Source organism: Ambystoma mexicanum, chromosome 6q (assembly GCF_040938575.1).
Source record: "Ambystoma mexicanum isolate Mex_15411 chromosome 6q, UKY_AmexF1_1, whole genome shotgun sequence".
In the NCBI taxonomy this organism is placed as follows: Eukaryota; Metazoa; Chordata; class Amphibia; order Caudata; family Ambystomatidae; genus Ambystoma; species Ambystoma mexicanum.
The window spans coordinates 489,670,780-489,690,283 of NC_090937.1; the positions used below are offsets into that span (position 1 = coordinate 489,670,780).

General features: G+C 48.4%; 1 protein-coding gene across 1 annotated transcript in view; it reads left to right on the plus strand.

The window, feature by feature from the left end:
- The window catches only part of ALPK1 (alpha kinase 1), a 642,651-nt gene that overhangs the window by 380,084 nt on the left and 243,063 nt on the right, over positions 1–19,504 (plus strand). The window contains exon 6 of the mRNA XM_069630980.1: positions 12,660–12,746. Within this exon, the coding sequence (XP_069487081.1) occupies positions 12,660–12,746 (87 nt within the window). The remainder of the gene's footprint in view (positions 1–12,659; positions 12,747–19,504) is intronic.

Below are 19,504 nucleotides of genomic sequence, written 5' to 3' on the forward strand. Positions count from 1 at the left end.
ATGCTTTGCATCAGCACCCTATTCAGAGTATTACCTCATCGCTCCGACGCGGGAGCGAGGCGGTTTTCATTGGAATAGGGCACTCATGCATTAGCATGAGCGTCCTATACCACTGATTAACTGCCAGGTGCCGGAGGGGGAGTTAGAAAATAAAATGTGGTGCTCCTGCCCTCCCTGCGCTTCCCCCTGTTGACCAGGGACGAGCGGAGAGGGGCGGGCGCCAATTCTGTCCAGGGCGCTGCTGCCTCCTAAGGCCGGCCCTGTCCACAGATATTTACATCTCCTTCACCAGCGATATCCCCGTCTTGGGAGCCCCAGGAGGGGGAGGGGGACAATGGCCTGGCCACAAGCAGTATTGCGCCACAGAAAACCAACCCTACCAGATGCCGAACAAAAGGCTGTTTTATGATCCCAGTCTGTATATAGGGTCATTGGAGTGGTCCTACTTCCTACAATTAATATCCCTGTTGAATGGCTTTAGGTCATTTTTTAGCCCGACATTTATTACAGGAGTTCGAGCCTTGACAGGTGATCACATTCTGTACCTGTTCAAACAAGTGGGATTCAGGCATGGGTCTTACATGTTTGACCAGTGTGGTGTACTGGATTATCTGGCCAGGGAATACATGCGGTAAACTAATAGCAGAATCTGCTGCTGATTCGTGAAGCCCAGGCGTAGCTCTTTGGGCTAAGCAAAAGAGCTGGGACAGCAACCCCCCTTACTATCACTGGCGGCTGTTTTTCGCATGTGTATATATAATTGGATATGACAGTCACATTGTAACGCCACTCTTTAGTTTTGATCTAATTGACCCTAGGCTCTTTTTGAAAGCAACATGTTTGATTTCCTCCTAAATAATGCAACAATCATGTCACTGCTCTTAGGATTGTTGTACATACTGAAAAAACGAAAACAGACAAAGGTGTGTAATTTGAATAATGGACGATTGCAGCACGTTATGTCGAGTTGGTAATCCACGCCTTTACCTTTTATTCGACTAAGTGGTGATGACAATCGTCCTCTGTAGTGGCTGCGATCATGCGCTGTTGTCAGCAATGCTTCACAAATTGCGTCATGGCGTGTATCTGATGCTTGTGGGTCTGTGCGATTCCTGCCTGATGGCTTCTGACAGTGACTGTGGGACGCCACATCTCCACATACAAGTATAATAGTCTGGGCCAGTGGGGGTGGGTGGTTTCTGGTCAAGATGGTGGAGCGGACGTTTGACCTGCCCAAATCCTGCCTGTATTTTGTGGTATGTCTTAAGTGTTCAGACAGCTGTGGGGTCCCAGCAGGAGTGTATAGCCAGGGTGTATATCCGAGGGGACAGTAGCAGGACAGCCTGGTCTTCGCAGCACGGCACTGAGCTTACTGGCTACCTTGGTTTACCTTTGCACTATCCTCTCTCCAGTGCAAATCATCTCTCCTGTCAGTGTACCAAAGCATTGCCTCGGGAGGATAGCTCAGCGGCAACGTGCTCGCCTTGGAAGCAATACGACACGGAGCAACACAGGTTCGATCCCCGGGTCGGCGCTTAGAAACCTCTGGGTATTATGCACGTTATAAATAACCTATCATATCACATCATTGCCCTCCCAGCCCCTTGTGATGCTTGTTCTTTGAGGTGTCCCGTACAAGCTTTTACCGCAAATGAGATCCAGAAGCATTATTTGAGACTCTCTTTCAGGCAGTAAAAAAGTACATTGAATTTGGCGCCATTTAAGGCTCTTTCTGCCATGACTTTCGACCTTTGGAACGGGACAATGGTTAGTGGGATTTTCAATAAAAACCATGCGTGTAGTGCATGGACTGTTGGGCACTACATTTGTAAATTGTGTTTTGGTACGGACTGGGATAGAGTTCATCCTATAATTCTATGAACACAATTATTAAAGGGAGTGCATAACAAACTTGTGTAACTAGTTCCTGACGGGGGCAAATGCTTTTCTCCAGTAACCAGTAAGAGCCTGGAGACTAAAGATCCTGCAATCCAGTCTATAATGAGTTCTAAAGGACACTTGCAATAGCTCTAGTTATATATGCGGCAAAGCGGTGATCTGCTTCTAGATCTGAATAATGATAGCAAAGAAGAAAGCGATTTTGAAGATGCCATGTACACAAAACTGAGAAGGGTATTTATTAATATTCGTTTCACTCAAGAAAACTTTGACGATGACCAGTGTTACTGGTTAAATAATTCTGAGCCCGCCTTCATTGGAAATGCCAGTTTGGAAGGAACTGTGGAAAGCATTCCCCATAAGTTATGTTAAGATATTTATGCTGCTCCAGTCACTATTTTTATAGATACCCAATGGCAGGATCTCTAAGGCAAAACTAAAGGGAAGAAGAGCAATTCTTAAAGACAAACTTCCCTCTCTTCCTCTTCATGCTGCATTGTTCCAGACACCAAATCTGAAGAAGAGGGGTCTGCAGCCTGCGCTCTCCAGATGTTTTGGACTATGACTCCCACGGTCCCTCACCATTGACTATGCCGTCTAGGGCTGCTGAGATTTGTAGTCCAAAACACCTGGAAAGGTAAAGGTTGCAGCCCTTGAGGAAAACATAGGAAAATGGCTGGAGAAATTCTCCCCGGATTAAATCCTTCTTCATGTAACACAAGGAATGGGATTTTCCATGGCTGACTCGCCCAGTCTCTTCACGGAGCCCACTATTAGACATTTTATGGAAGCTATAAAATTGACCTCCACTTATCTCCACCATCAGGTACAAATGATGGAGGGCGCCAGATCAGAAACTACTCCCTAGTTCCATGTAAAAATTATACCCCCTGGCCAGAGAAAAAGATTCTGTGCCCACAAACATGGAGATTGACTCACTGCTTAACTGGCCTGACTGGACACCTTTCCATAGCTCTCAAAGAGGCCACAGTCTGAGACGGCATAGACAGGAAGCGGATCTCACACTCAGGAAGCACTATATTGGAGCACTCTGGTCACTAAGGACTAACAATTATGCTTTCTTTAATGGAGGGCCCCCAAGACCTATACAAAAATATAGGGAAAGGGACTTCTTGTACACCGTTACTGGAAACCACACACCAGTAAACAAGACTCTTCTGTAACCTAACCTATAACAGGGTGCGGGCAGCTGCAATCACGATGGAATGGCAGTTGATGCCAGGACACACATTCACATCAGAGATTGGGTAACAGACACACCCCAGGAGAACATGGCCATGACATTCTTATTCTAGGAACTGCAACTCTTGAGTGGAAGATAAAGTCTTCAAAATCAATAAGCAGGACAAACATGTGTGTACCCTAGAGAAAAAAGGCTGCATTCACTGGGTTCTAGATCTTCCCGTTTCAAGGAGAATTACAAACCGCAATTCCGGGCACATGTGTCAACCTCAGCCAAGGTGAGATCCCCTCCAAAGTTTCAAAGGTCAGTACTGGGCCTGAACTAAAGAGTACAGTCCTGTAGGAAACAGACTGATTTATTTAATTTATTTTTTAATGTATTTTTTTTAAAATTAATATAGCACACGCAAACCCTCGGGCATCAGAGCGCTTGAAACCAGTCACATGGAGCCTGTGGGCCATCAATTTCGTCAATCCTTAACTTGCGAGAGATACATGTTTAAGCAGGCAAGTAACATATTATTCTTCATAGGTTGCAGAGAGTCGCAGATTAGAACATAGGAAGACTTCTGTGAGTGATGGATGTTTTAGGTGAATAACCAGGTTTTTAGGGCTTTGCGAAATGCCCAGTAGGATTATTCTGCTCTTAGTTTCTTTGGGAGGGCATTCCAATGCTTAGCAACGAGGACGGGGAAGCTGGAGCCTCCCACTCTGGTGTGCTTGTATTTTGGTTGTACCAGTCTACGGGTGTATGGGGTTCTGCTGGGTCTATCTGTTTGGTGCATAACAATTTTTTGGGTAATATACGGTGGGGACGTTTTTGATATACAACTATGTTTGATAGCAAGTGTCTTGAATAGGATTTTTTGCCAAATGGGAAGCAAGGGTGCCCTTTCCTGCCGTCAGATATGTGATCATATCTATGTAAGTTTAGAGCAGTTCATAAAGCATTATTTTGAATAGTCTGGAGTTTTTGCGTGTTGTGTGAGGATGTACCTGCGAAAAGGGGATTTCAGTAATCCAATCTGGTGCCTACAACCACCCAAGCAATGGTTAGGCAACTATCTTCCGATAAGTAGGGTCTGGCCGCGAGAAGTTTGGTAGAGTATGCTGCTGATGAGGATATGGCATTAACTCACGAAGTGAGAGAGAGGGTGGCATCCAAGTAGACACCCAGGGTTTTCACAGCAGGTGATACAGTGATCTAAGTGCAGTCTATGTCGAAGGCAGTGTATTCTAGCTCGAGTTTTTTTTAGTACAGAGTGAGGTCTGACTAAGAGTAGTTCCGTCTTCTCATCGTTAAGGCAGAAGCCATGGGTCACCATCCATGCTTGGATGGTGGTATCAGTGGAATTTAGCAGGGCAGAGTCTTTGTTGTAGTTGCCTGATAATGGGAGTAGGATTTGGGTGTTGTCCGCGTAGTTGGTGTAAATTATGCCTTGAGCATCTAAGTGGTCCAAAAGAGGTTTAGTGAAAATATTGTACAGCGTGTGGGAGACACTTGAACCTTGGAGTACTCCACAGTTGATGGGAGCAGGCGCTGCACACACTTGATCAGAAAAGACCTTCATGACTCAGCCTTCTAGGAAGGAGCAAATCCAGGCTGCTGCTTCTCGGGAGAAGGTAGCTGCACAGGTGAGGTGATGGCATAGAATACTGTGGTCTACTAGATCAAATGCCACAGATAGGTCTTGGAGGAGCAGCAGGGCAGGCTTTCCCTTGTCTCTGATATCATCCATCTGATTTTTTGAGGTCGAGTAGGGCTGACTCAGTGCCATGACCAGGGCGAAAACCTGATTGGCGGGTGCCTAAGATTTGATTTGATTCTAGGTGGCGTTGGATCTGGACGTAGGCAGCTCTGTCTAATATTTTTAGAAGGAATGGTACTGTGGTGATCGGTCTGAAGTTGTTCGGTATGGCAGGATCAAAGGAGGTTTTCTTTAGTAACGGTAGCACCCATGCTTCTTTAAACAGGGAAGGGACTTTGCCTGTGGTGAAAGATTCATTGATAAATGCTGTGATGATTGGGGCTAGTGCCTCTGCTCAATATTTGATGAGTGGGGCTGGGCAGACATCTCCTTTGCATCTCGAAGGCTTAAGGCATTTCAGGATCTGTAGTGTTTCCTAATTGTACTAAGATGGCTGCAACAATGTACCATGACTATCATGGACACCTGAATGAGAGAGATGGTGACGAGGGGATACCAAATAGAATTTGAAGCTTTACCTATACTGATGGGAACAAGAAATACACCTTGGTCGCATGGCCCAGCGAGGAAGGCAGCTCCCAAAGGAGGGGATTCCGGACATGCTATGCAATGGCACAATAGCTCCTTTGCCGAAGGGCTAGTGGTGTTTGTTCATCATATTCATCGTCCCAAAGACGGCATGCAGTTCCCAGATGATTCTAGACCTGAAGAAGCTCAACTAAATGGTATGAAACATACAATTCAAGATATCGACCCTCCGACATATTATTGCAACTGATCCCAGTAAGAAACTGGCTTGCACCCTTAAACTTGCTTACGTCAACCTTTGCATCCCCAGGCAAATGGCAGGCTACAAATACACTTTTCCACAGAAAATCTATATTTCCAGTTTATCGTCCTCCTCTTTGTGTGCTGATCTTCTGCCTTCATGCCCGTTTGATCAATGGAACATCACAATGGGTTGCAGAAGATTGTGTACCAACAGTATGTGCCTTAGTGATGATCGATGGTTTCCTCCTGAAACAAGATATGTCACATCTTAAACAGTTAGAGACAATCCATTTTAGCAGATCCATCCTCTGCACCTCAACAGGACAAGTCTCTCTCACCCAGCTATTCCATTAGGCCCTCTCCCGCCTTATTATGCAGCAGGAAGCAACAGCTCACTGGTGGCGGAGGCTTCATGGTCTAATAACCTCCATCATCTTCATGATCCCATGGGGCATGCCTCACCTGTGCCCCATCCTCTCGCACCTTCACACATGGTTGAAACCCTAGAACCCATCACTCAAGCAGTGATCTCCCTCATCAAATGGTGATTGCAAAAACGAACCTCTAGAGGAGTGTTATCCTCAATCTCCTGGAGTCCACTATCAATAGAACAGACACAAACCTACTAGGATGGGGGCTTTGTGCCAATCCAGATACATCCAAGGTTGGTGTTCTCCCCATTAATCCAGCATGGCATCAACATGGCAGGAACTGGAGGTGACAAACTGGTCATTAAAATCATTTACCGCAAGGATACAGGAGAAGGCAGTCCTGATTTGACCAGATAATACAGGGGCGCATGAGGTAACGATCCCTGCAGAGACTTTCAGTTACCCTCCGGCTCTCATAAAGATGAACTTGCTATCCTGGAAAACATCACACAGTGCTTTGAGGCCATACCAATGGCACTAGGCGCTATACAAATGCCATATAACATAACATTAGGAGGAAGCAAATCGCCCTGAGCAAGATGTTCCTCAGCTATCCAAGAGCTCCCCCTTCAGCCTGACATATTCCAACTCCTGATATCCACCTAGAGGATTCCCCTGATTGAAATATTTGCTCACGCAACAACCCCCTTCTGCTGTGCTGCACCAGATTCCAACACCCTTGCATATGGGGGATGTATCCTCTATCAAGACCTGGGGCCTCATTCCTATGGTTTTGGCAGTGGGCGGGAGGAAAAACCACCAGCAAAATACTTGTTTTTTCTGCTACCTTACCGCCAAAAAAACTGCCATTTCGGCAGAATTACGTAAATGGTAATTCAACCGAAATCCCCATGGAGTCCTATGGAGTCCATAAACGGGAACTAACACTGCCATACTGCCACTTGTAATACAGCGGTAATTCCGCCGGACCAAGTGGTAGTAACAGTAAATCCGTTTGCTGGTATGTATTTGGATTTACTGCCATAATACCACCAAATATTAACTAAGGACCCTTGTCTAAAGGCTTTCCAGTATGCCAACCCCCTACCGCTCATCACCATAGTCCTACTGAAATTGAGGGACAGGCAAGCCAGTCTCTACATGATTCTACATGGCTGGGTCAGGAAGACCTGGTTCCCCCGATGCAACAGCTAGCCTTTGCTCCTCCATTCCTTTTACCCTGCTCTACCTCTTTGGTCCTGGGACCTATGAGATCCCTACAACAACTGCCAATGGGTGGAGTGGCTCTTAAGAGGGAGTGCTTGTTGAGATACGTTTTCTCTGGGGAGGTTGCCCCGGTATTCAGGTTTATGGCAGACAGTCCACCCTCACATCATACTTCAGGCACTGGGGCTCCTTTACCTATTAGTGTAACAGATGAAATGTCCCTCCAATTGAATGTGAAGTGCCCAGCATCCGCTAAACTCTGAAAGAACGTTGGGTCTCACACACTCCTCCTGCAGAGCAAGGTGGGCAGCCATTAGTGTGGCGGGAGAACCCTGAGGGACCAGGCCCATTGACAAGTCTCCAATAATTGCTGGGTTTTGCCTTTACTCTTCCTCACACATGGTCCTGTGTCCCACCATGAAATCCCCCTTTTCCTTTAAATTCTTAAGGGTTCCCTCCCCAAGCTTCTGCTTGTGGAAGACATCAATTCCTGAACTTTGTGGTTGTCACATCATCTTGCTGCATTGGCAGAATCCGTGCCCTGCTATGCCTCGCCCCTCTCCACCTAGAGGATAGTCCAGGGACAGTGTCCCTCTAAATCAACACGATGCTAAGACCCAAGGTGGTCTCCAATTTGCACATGTTACAGGTAATAGTCACTTCTCAATCCAAGCGTCCCCTCCCGATTGTCCAAGGGAGTTCCTGATCATTGGATGTAAGGATTGTCTTAATCGGGTACATTTACCTGTTAGGTCCTGGGACAGCTTGTTTGTCACCTTTGGATTGTCTTGCAGTAGCAGAAAGGCTTCCACCATCTCCATCAGAAGGTGGATGGGAACCGCCATCTCCTTGGCCTACAACATCATGGAGATTTCCCTCCAGTGGGTAGAAGAGGGAGGCCTTAGAGCCAAACCCACCAGTGGTATAGAGGGAAGTTATCGTTATAAGAAATCTGTCCAGAAGGAGGGATATCATCTTAATAAATCTGCAGGGTGGCCATCTTGTCACCCACCTCAACTTTCATGCACCACATACCGGATTAGTCTGAACTTTGCATTGGGACAGGGGTTCCTGAAACTGCACTAGAGTGATCACTAAATATTGCAATAAAGCATCACTGTGTGTCGTAGTGCATGTTGGTTGGCATGTTTTGTTGAGTGGCACATGGGATGATCATACATCTCTGCCACTTGTCATAAGTAAGGAATGGGATGAGGAAGAGGGGATATGGGGGTAATCTTCTGATTACTTAATGGTCATCTGAATATCTCCCACTCCTATGGTCCTTGTCAAAGTACTTCCCCCCTCTTCTCCCACCCTAATGAATGAATCGCCCCGTCCTTGGATAGGGCAGGGCCTTTCTTCTACCAATTCTGGGCCCTTTTATGTCCCATACATAAGGGCGGGGAGATCTAAAATAGATATAGGATCTATTGTGAAAATATTGACTCCTTTTGGGGGCCTGCTACCTTTATAATAGGGAGTGTGATATGAATGTGTTGGACTAAGAGTAATGAAGAGTAGCAGTAAGTAATCACAAAGCGTTCTGCAACTTTAAGGTGTGACTTTTTATTAGAGCCGCTGAGACCAACCCACGATGGGCAGTGCATTCCTTTTGTTCATATGATTTGCTCACATAATGTTAGGATATGTTAATTTGCTTCTATATTGCACCAAATCACCACCATAGTAGTTTCAGTGTACCTGTGCTTATCCATGAAGTGGCATATTGTGACCCCAACCTGGGTATCCAGACCATAGTCTGCTGAAGGAAAGAAAATGAGCGAGGAGAAGAGAAGAGGATGGGAAAGCAGGAAAGAGATGCAACAAGCACAGGGAGAAAGCGAGGCAGCGGGGAGGAGTGTTTTGCGATAGCACAGACCATAGTTCCCTGAAAGGGGGAGGTGGATATCTCCTAAAGTGTTGTGGTACTTGGGTTGTGTTTTCAAGGGAGATTTAGAATTTTAAGTTTGTACACAATGTAATGTTGGCTGCATGAGGGGCTTGAGTGTTTACTCAGCAATCCTAGAAATTTGGTGACTTATTTTCCTGTGCTTTTCTGAACATTGTAGCCAAGGTCTAACTCCAGAATGACAATCCCGTGGCTGCCAAGCCCAAGCCAAGAGTGGTGTAATCAAGAATAGACTTTGTATAAAAGGCAAATGTTGGTGGTAACAGAAGGTAAAAGAATGGTCAAACTAGTAGGGAAAAAACAAAACGGCCTGGCCCTTTAATGTCAAAACGATTATTGTTCCCTTTCAGGTCATGCTAGTATTTAGTTTGGTGCATGGTGAGATGGGGTGGTGCCTGCTTTGGGGTAGATTTTCAGGGTATGATATAGCCATCAGAAGGGAGAAAATATAGCCTGACCTCCCTATGCACACTATGTTCATCAGATTGTGTGAAAGGAGGAGGTGGATTTGCAAAAAAACAAAATGGATAGGGCGAGAAGGGACGTCTGTCCTGTATGAAGAGAGAGTCTGGTACCCTTGGTACCATACCTTGCATTGCATTGGCTATTAGCATACGGCTATGACATGCTTTGCCGATTGGGCAGCACTGTATGTCACATGAAGGCCGCCTCACAGTACTGAGAAGTAGCGACAGGATTTTTCAGGTGGCAATTCAACAATGTGAACATTAGCGGAACCAAGATCAGCAATGAGGTGCTCCTCAGCCATTCACAGCGAGAGAATGGGTAATAAAAAGAGGTAAATGGGCTCCAAAACGGTATAGGGTAATATTATCCCCACCAAAAAATATTGCTGTATATATGGTCGTCTGGAACGCCATAAGCAATTTTTTTGGGGGGGGGATAATTTGTGGGAGCGGGGGTTGCGTCTGTGTCCCCCGCACATTTAAAAAATATTGCGGGGGTGTCCCCCGCAGGGTCCATGCCTCAATTTTTGCGGGGATATTAACACATGGAACCTCCAAAACAGGCTCACAGCCCAGAGAAATGGGAATCTGGGAAGCTTATACACCCTGAAATCCTTTTAATAACCTCATTTGGGAGCGATTGTATGTCAGAAATGTGAGTATGCCTTCTAAGCAACTCCCTGAAAAATTAGCAAATCTGCCCTCCCCCCCCTTTTTGTGTTATGTCTGAAGTGTTCATACTGCACCATATCACCACCACAGTAGTCTCTGAGTACCTAGGCTTGTCCTTTTGTGCAAAGGGCATGAGCACTGACTTTGGCTCAGCAGGGGTCGGGCTTTTAAGGCTTCCATAATACTCAGATGCCCTTTTGAGCATGAACATGCTGAGGCCATGCCCAAGAAAACAGTAGGTTGCAGCTTTTCTAGTTACTCTCTGAATGGCCAGGTTCTATAGACAGGAAAGATGGTAAGAGTTGTTGGCACTTTTAAATGAGGGTGGTTTTTGAAACTTTGCTCCTTTCGGAGCAAAGCACTCTTAGGCTATGCCCTTCTGAGAGTAGATTTACATAATCCAGCCTTGTATATTGTTCTTGGCCTGGACTGCATTTTCCTTGTCCTGTTAATAGAGGGCAGCATGTGAATCTTAGGTCAAAAAAAGGATGTAGCGCCTGCTTAACAGGTTAAATGTTATATACAAGGGGGTGGTCCTGCCTTTAGACATTTGGGATTGCAATGATTTACATGCAATGAACATTTTAAAACCCCCAGGGTTTGAACAATAGAACAATACAAATTATGCTTCTATTGAAGAGAAGGGAAATTCTCCAAACGCTGGACTTATAGTGACCTTTTTTAATTAGGCTACATGCATAACTTTGCAAACATAAGAAATAAACAAATGCAGAACCATTTTCAATCAAATGAATTACAGTTTTCTCAAATAAAAGCAGCAATGTGAAAAAAATATATAAACACAGTAGTGAAAAAAGCACTTTTGTATTCAATGCATTCAACAAAAGCAAATAAAGTCAGTGTTATAAATATGCACACTCTTTAGCCCATATATGGTTCATAATGAGTCAAAAAAGCAGTAGGGCTGGTCCGCTGTAAAGTGGACGGTGATCCTAACAAAGGTAGGGTCTGTTGTCGCCTGGCTTAGAAAGGGATATCCAGATGACTGGTCCGACGTCAAAAACTAGAAGTGTTGACAGTTTTGGTGGTCACTATTCATAGTTAGTAATTCCAAAAGCTCTGTGACCTTGGACGTTTCAATAGAAGCATAATTTGTATTGTTCTATTGTTCAAACCTTGGAGGTTTTAAAATGTTCATTGCATGTAAATCATTGCAATCCCAAATGTCTAAAGGCAGGACCACCCCCTTGTATATAACTATACGCTAGCCTCTCTGTCCTGCCCGTTCTGAGGTTGTCCCTCCAGTTACAAATAACAGTTAAATGTGCAGGTCTACCACGTGCGTTATGGCCCATTTCACACATCGAGGTTTTTCTTATTTATTTGGGTGCTTTAGGGAGTGCTAAGTAAAATCTTGTTGTTGCTTCAAAGTGATTAAACATTAGACCATAATGTGAAATGATATAACAAAAAAACATCACATAATATACCCTGACGTAACATGACCTCACCAGGTAGTATGGCAGAAGCCGTCATCATGGCCCAAAAAATAAAATGAAGGGAAGAATAAATGCATAAAATTGTAAAGAGGGTGTGTGTGTGTGTGTTGTGGAGAATGGGGGCGGGGCATCTAAAAACAGGAAGAAGTTGCAAATAAAAAAGCATAGATTCAAATCAACATGCATTTTGATTTGGGGAAAAAACACATAAAACCTAGTAAACAGTGCAAAACCTCTCTGATGTGGCATAGCATAACATAACAGTGTATCATACCAAATCTAAGACAGCGTAGCATTTAAATGCATGGCAGAGCATAGCGAAGGTAGCATAGTGGGTTAACTGCTGGCAATGTGGGAATGAATGTCCCTTTTTGAGGACCAGGCCCAGTAATCCTGCAAGAGGAGTCCACACTTCCTTCATTCCACTCTGGGGCAAATGTCTCTCTCCTTTAGTTTAGAGGTGCTTTCTCCTGACTACAGGAAGGAACATTTGGGCCACTTTGGCAAGTAAGGCATGACTCATCCTTTGAAATAAATGGTTGCTTACTTATTTTCTCTAGTTGCTTGTTTTGGGTTTTATACAGAACTAACATGTAGCTGCACATGTCCTTCCCAGTGCTATGAGGAATGGAAGCATGTTGCAAAGCCAAGGAATACAAATAAATACATTGATATATAGATTCAACAAAACGTAAGGTACATAAGATTACATCAAACAAGACTCTTTCAAGGCCTAGATTAGATTGGATGCAATTAAATGTATCGTAAAGTCATATGTTATGTGCTCAATGTAACAAGAAATGGGAGACTGAAAAAACAAAACTCCTTAATTAAAATGCCTTTCAGAAATTGAAAATTTCTCACGTTTTTCTTTTTACAAACGTGCACGATTGGAGGCCGCGTGAAGGAAAGCTTTCCAGGCCTTTCCTACAATGATCACGTGACATATGTCTATTATTCTTTTGCAGGCACTTGGTCCTATGCGGAGGAAAGTGACAAGATGCTGGTTCAGTCTGTCTGCATTCAGATCAGGGGCCAGATTCTGCAGAAACTTGGTAAGTGAAAGAGCCTGGCTGCCATGGTCCACTGTAACTAAACTCGGAAATACCTCTAGGATACGCTATCTGTGCTGCTCACTTCTAAAGGGGCTAAACAGGGTGTTCACCAGAGGCCTTATTCAGAGGCATGCGCCCTCAATACACATTTCCCCGCCCCGAGTGTATGGGCAAAGAGGGTTGCCTTCGTCCCTTCAAAGAGCACTTTGTTTGTAACCCTGACTGATGCTGGCAGAGCAAGTTTGAAGTATTAACAAGGGTCAAATCATGCAGGGACCTTTAAGAACATGTTGCTTGTAGTGCTCTCAAGCAGCATTAAAACAATTAATAAGATTGCTGAGGGGGATAAGCACTCTGCTTTTATCCGTGTGAGCATTGCAGGCATCATGTTTCAATTCTGGTAAAGTGCCTTCGGCTCGCATCCCCCTAAGGTTGATATATTGAATCCCATCCTCGGTTGGGTAATATTAATTGCCTACGGTAATAGTCTATGTAATTTGTTTGGTCAAAGATTATTATTATTAGTAGGCTGCATGCCATAAGATGCAACTGGTGTAGAATATGTGCATTGCGCCAGGTGCGGTGTGGTTGAGTGTGATTGTGTCAAGGATGCAGTGTCTACATGCCTGCCCATAAAATAGGTGCTGATTATATCCCCATTTGCGTGGACAGGGTTAGGAAATCAGAGTTTAGGGCAAGCCAGAAAGGGGCCAGAATGGACCCACGCAGAGACTGGGCCATGACCAAGCAGACTAAGGACTCATTCTGAGTTTGGAGGCAACAAAAACTGGCAGTTGAGTTATTACCTCCTGTTTTTTCCGTCCTAATTATGAGTTGCTTATTCTGTAAGATGGTAAAACCAATTGCATGCCCATGGAGTTATTATAGAGAAAGAATTGGGGGTAGTACCATGCATGGTAATGCCTCCGTTCCCCAATTAAGTCCAATGGGACTTAAGAATGGGGAGTAACAAAACCCCATGATCGGTCAGACCTCTAAACTTGTAATGAGGCCCTGAAAGCTAACAAGTTATATCTCTGTGTTCTCACTTGATGAGGCTTCAGCTGTAGCTAGCGCTGGCCAATGTCAACAGCTTATTCCTACATTCTCCAGCGTGGGGTCTGGCATGGATTCACATGCTCATGAATATTCCCCGTCGTCAGGCTGGGAATCCTCGATAAAGAAAAAATCAGTATCAGTTTCGTTTCTGATCTGTCTTTCTTAGTAGTAACCAATCACTGGTCTCTGGGTCATACTGCCCCTAGCCAATGACTGCCCTCTCCCTAGGCCCCGCCCCTTGCAGCCATCCTCACATTTTTACCGCACGTTCAAGTGTTGGGAGTCCTCGTGCTATAGCTCCCGAGCTATTACTGCGTTTTGCATTTTTTCAAAGAGTTTTATCTCATTTTTTCGGTCAGTCGAGCCTCAAGCTCCACCGTTTCTACTTCCGATCAACGGGGACCCGTTTCGGAATTTTCTACGCCCCTCAAGGGTGAAGTTTTCATCGAGTTACGCTTCTTGGAGGATTCCAGAAGTTTCTGAGGCCTACCTCGTGGACAAGGCCCAGGAAAAGGGAAGCTCGACACCCAGATCCAAGCTGTTTAGGAACTGCCCTGGATGCGGGTTACAGAATGTGTTCAAGGAGGACGAGCATTCTAGATGCCTCTACTGCCTTCACGAAGACAAAACGCACTCGGAAAAGGACTGTGCGTTTTGCATGAACATGACGGACCGGACTATGAGGGATCGTCGGACCCGTCTCGCCAACTGGCTGGAAGGAAAGAGCCCAGCAGGTGAGAAGAAGAAGTCAGAGCGGTCTTCTGAATCCTGTGAGGGCGCTCCGGCGATGGGGGCCCAACAAAAGGCAAAGCACCGCATGTCCGCTGGCACCGGGAACGCCGAATGGTCGGGCTCCTCGGCTGCCAGGCAGGGCGCACGTTTACCGGCGCCATCAACCACGAGCCAACACTCTGGCTCGGGGAAGAGAAAGTCAGAGAACCCGGCTAAGCTTCTGGAGAAGCCCCGGTCGATCTCGAAGGAACCAGCCGAGGGGGAGCGAGGCGGTGTCCCTCCCCCCCAAGGTAAAGGCCTCAAGTGCCCTCAAGGTGGTTAAGGCCTTGACTCACCCGGCTAAGGCCTCTATCGAGGTAGTTGCGACGGCCCTGGCGAAGCTTGTGCAGGCTACCCCTGTGGAGGCGACCTCGGGGCCCAGAGTTTCCCTGCTACCGCGGAGGGAATCCTCTTTTCAGCCCATCGAGAAGACCCCCGTGAAGACCCCGGTGGAAAAAGAGGGGGGCGGTGGCCGTTACGGACACGGATACAGCCTCTGAGGAGGTGCTGGTCGAATTCGTGGAGGGCCTCAACGAGAAGTTAGAGGAGGTCCGGTCCCACGGGAGGATTCCCGTCGAGGAGGATGAAGAGAGCGACGGTGGTGCCGACGAGGCTCCCATGGAGGAGGAGCAACCGTCGCGCCCATCACAACCCCGAGCCACAGGACAACTCAGTGGCCATTTTGATGGCAATCTAAACCTTATGCACGGTGATAAGGACGAGATTGCCCCTACCCCCAATGGATGACCCAGTAGAACCAGGCCCGTCGGGAAGCCCTCCAAACAAGAGGAGGAGAGTTCATCCACCCCCGCCCTTCCAGCCCTCACGGCCCTCTCAGCCGTTATCTCCTTCTCCTGTCCCGGAGGATGACACGGGAGCAGATACGGCCATGACGGGGATGCATAACGACGGTGGTGATGACAGGATGGGCCTCCCATCATCACCTCCTCGGGCCTCTCTGCCCGACGAAATTGGCTCCTTCCATGCCATGATTGCCAGGGCATCCAAGCTTTTTCGGCTCTGCCCCAAAGAACAAAAGAAGGAAGGCTTCCTCTACAAACGGCGCAAGGCCAAGAGGGAGACGGTCCTCGCGGTGCCGTTGCTGGATGACATCTGGGACGAGGGACTTGCTCTTCTGAAGAACCCGTCCATGGCGCCTGCGAAGAGGGACCGGTACGAGAAGAAGTATTGGGTCCCTGATACCGCCCCTTTGTGCCCTAGGTCACAGCCGACCCCGGATTCGGTCGTCTCAGCGGCGGCCAAGAAGAAAGCGGCGGGGGCATCGGTTTCAACTTCCCCACCGGACGGCGAGGGAAAGAAACTGGATGCCATGGGACGACAAGTCATCTCGTCTACGGCGACGACAATTAAGGCGGCCAACACCCTGGCAATCGTGGCCCGCTACGACAGGGAGTTGTGGTACAAGATCGCCCCCCTGTTGGATTTCCTTCCGGACGACAAGAGGGCAGAGGACCTGGCGATCCTACAGGAAGGTGAGGTGGCGGCGGACCACGCCATAACAGTAGCCACGGACATTGCCGACACTGGTTTCCGCCAGTTGGGCAACGGCGTTTGCCTTCGGTGGCGGGGATGGCTCAAGGCAACAGATTTCCGCGAGGACGTGCAAACCAGAGTTTTGGACATGCCCTTCGACGGGAACAACCTGTTTGGAAAAATAGTGGATGAGTCACTTCAGGCCATCAAGACCTACACAGAGACAGCCCGGGCCTTGGGAGTTCTGCAGCAACGACGGCCGCCCTTTCGGAACTTTGGAGGCAAGCAAGGTGCCTCCAAAGGATTCGGCGGTGGCTCCTGGACATACCATCAGGCGGCCCGCTTCTCGTCGCAAGAAGCCTACATGGGGCGAGGCAAGTCAGGTGGATCTCGCCGTCGTCGCCAGGGGGGCCAAGGTGGCAAGGCCGCCGCCAAGCAGGACTGAACCGGCCGTTGCGTCGTGCACCCACCGGAGCACCCCGGTGGGAGGCCGGCTGACGAAGCTCGTCAGTGTGTGGGAGTCCATCTCCAACGACCGTTGGGAGCTGGATGCCCTGGCCCACGGGCACACTTGAATTTCTAAAAAATTGCCCCCGCATTCCTCCCGTGGCCAGGAAGGAAAACCACAACCCTCAACTGCTGTTAGAGGTAAGGGCGATGCTCAAGAAAGGAGCCATCAAGCTCCTCCCAAAGAGGCTCTGGGGCTCCGGAGTATACTCAAGATACTTCCTCGTCAGAAAGAAGACAGGGGGATGGCGTCCCATCCTGGACCTGCATCGACTAAACAAATATATCAAGTCACAAAAGTTCCAGATGGTCACCCTCCAGCATGTATTGGCCCAGCTGGAGGAAGGCGACTTCCTATCGTTGTTGGATTTGGAGGATGCGTAATTTCACATCCCCATTCTAAAGGGACACCGAATGTTTCTCTGGTTTGTAGTTCAAGGACGGCACTACCAGTTCAAGGCCCTCCCATTCGGATTGAAGTCAGCTCCCAGGGTATTCACTAAGTGCCTGGCACCGGTGGCGGTGTGGCTGCGCCTGCAGGGGGTCCACGTCTACCCCTACCTGGACAATTGGCTCATACGGGCAAGAACAAGGGAACTCGTCGTCGAACACACAGCGAAGACTGTCCAGCTGCTCACGGACCTGGGATTCTCCATCAACTTCCCCAAATCCCACCTGGTTCCGTCGCAGGTCGCACTGTTTCTGGGAGCCAAGCTCGATACATTAGCGCGATTGACCTCGCCGTCGGAGGAAAGGATGAAGACCATCCTGGGCAAGGTGCAGCGTCTGCTGGCCACGGACGTGGCCAGGGTGAGATCCATCAAGTCCCTTCTCGGGATGATGTCCTCATGCATCTATCTGGTGCGCCTGTGCAGGCTTCGGATGCGCCCGCTACATGGGTTCCTCAACGTCCGTTGGATGCAAGTGACGGGCAGTTTCGAGGACAAGATCTCGCTCAACGAGGTCTTCCGCCAAGCAGTTCAGTGATGGGGCACCCGCGCGCATCTCGCGGCGGGCACAGACTTTCAGACCCCAGCACACCAGGTGAGGGTGACGACGGATGCCTCCCTGGAGGGGTGGGGAGCGCACACCAGAGATCTTCACGCGAGAGGCCTTTGGCTCCTGGAGGAGAGGCCGCTCCACATCAACATACTGGAGCTCCGAGCAGTGTTCTCGGCCCTCAGGTCATTCCTCCCATCCCTCAAGGGCAAGGTGGTGAGGATCTTCACCGACAACACCACCACGATGTTCTGCATCCGGAAGTAGGGAGGAACCAGATCCCCGGCCCTATCCAAGGAAGCCCAGGATCTGTGGTCCTGGCCGTTGCCCAGGGGATGTTTCTGGTACCCTTTCATCTAGCAGGGATAAAAAACACCATCACCGACTCACTCAGCAGGGAGCTGCACTCGTGCCACGAGTGGGAACTACACCAGGATCAAGTGGATCAACTCTTCCAGCCATGGGGCAAACCCCAGATCGACCTGTTCGCGACGGCAACAAACTCCAAGTGCCAGAGGTTCGCCAGCAGGTTTCCCCAGCCGAGGAGCATGGGCGATGCTTTCTCGTTCCCCTGGGATGGGCTGTTCCTGTATGCGTTCCCTCCGTTGCTGTTGCTGCTCCGACTCATCAACCAACTCAAGAGGTCCCAGTGCAGGATGATCCTCGTTGCACCGGCGTGGCCGAGACAGATCTGGTTCCGGGACCTTCTGGACTTGTCAGTGTTCCCACCAGTCAAACTGTCGACAGACGCAGATCTTCTCTCCAGAGAAGGAGGAGCCATCCTTAATCACGACCCGGAGTCGCTGAACTTGCAGGCCTGGCTCCTGCAGCACTAGAGTTTGGAGGGTACGATATCCCGGTGGACTGCAAGGAGGTTCTTGTGAAGGCCAGGGCGTCCTCAACTCTCAAGTGCTACGGACACAAGTGGAAGAGGTTCTCTGTCTGGTGCCGTGCACAGAAGATTAACCCTCTACGGATTACTGTCCCTCAAGTGCTACCGAACCTACTGTCGCTGGCCAAGGCAGGACTAGCGCATGCTTCCATCAAGATACACCTGGCAGCGATTTCCCGATACACCAGAATTACAGGGCGCCCATCCCTGTGGTCTCATCGCCTGGTGAAGGAATTTATGAAAGGACTGTTCTGATCGTTCCCACCGGTGAAGGCTCCGGCCCCGGCGTGGGAGCTCAATGTGGTGCTGACCAGGCTCATAGGGGCACCATTTGAGCCTCTGCATTCGGCACTGTTGAAGTTCCTGTCTTGGAAGACAGCATTTCTTGTGGCCATCACCTCCGCACGACGAGTGGGAGAGATCCAGGCCCTATCCTGCAAGCCTCCATACTTGACTTTTCACGAGACGAGGGTGGTGCTGAGAACGCACCCCTCCTTTATGCCCAGGGTGCCATCGGACTTCTACCTCAACAAGCCCTTGGTGTTGCCAGTTTTCTTCCCGTCGCCTTCGTCGCCGGCCGAGAGGACTTTGCACTCGCTGGATGTAGCTAGAGCGCTGAAGTTCTACGTGGACCGCACAAAGAGTTTTCGGAAGACCTCATAGCTTTTGTTGACTTGGGACCTGTGAACCAGGGGAAGGCCCTCTCGAAGGCTTCCATTTCCAGATGGCTCTCCGGCTGCATCATGCACTGTCACCGGTTGGCAAACCAACCGTTGCCCGGCTGCCCGAGAGCCCATTCGACCAGAGCGATCGCTGCTACCACGGCGTTCTTGTCTGGTGTGCCCCTGCTGGATATCTGCAGGGCTGCTACATGGAGGTCGACGCACACCTTCATGAGATTCTACTGTGTCGGCCTGGTGAGGAGGTAAGAGTTGCTTAATGTTGAGTGTTGTAATGCTTAATGTTGAGCCTTTTGCCACCTCCCGTGGTTGTGCATGTGTGTACTGCTATGTATTCTTATATTCATGAGCATGTG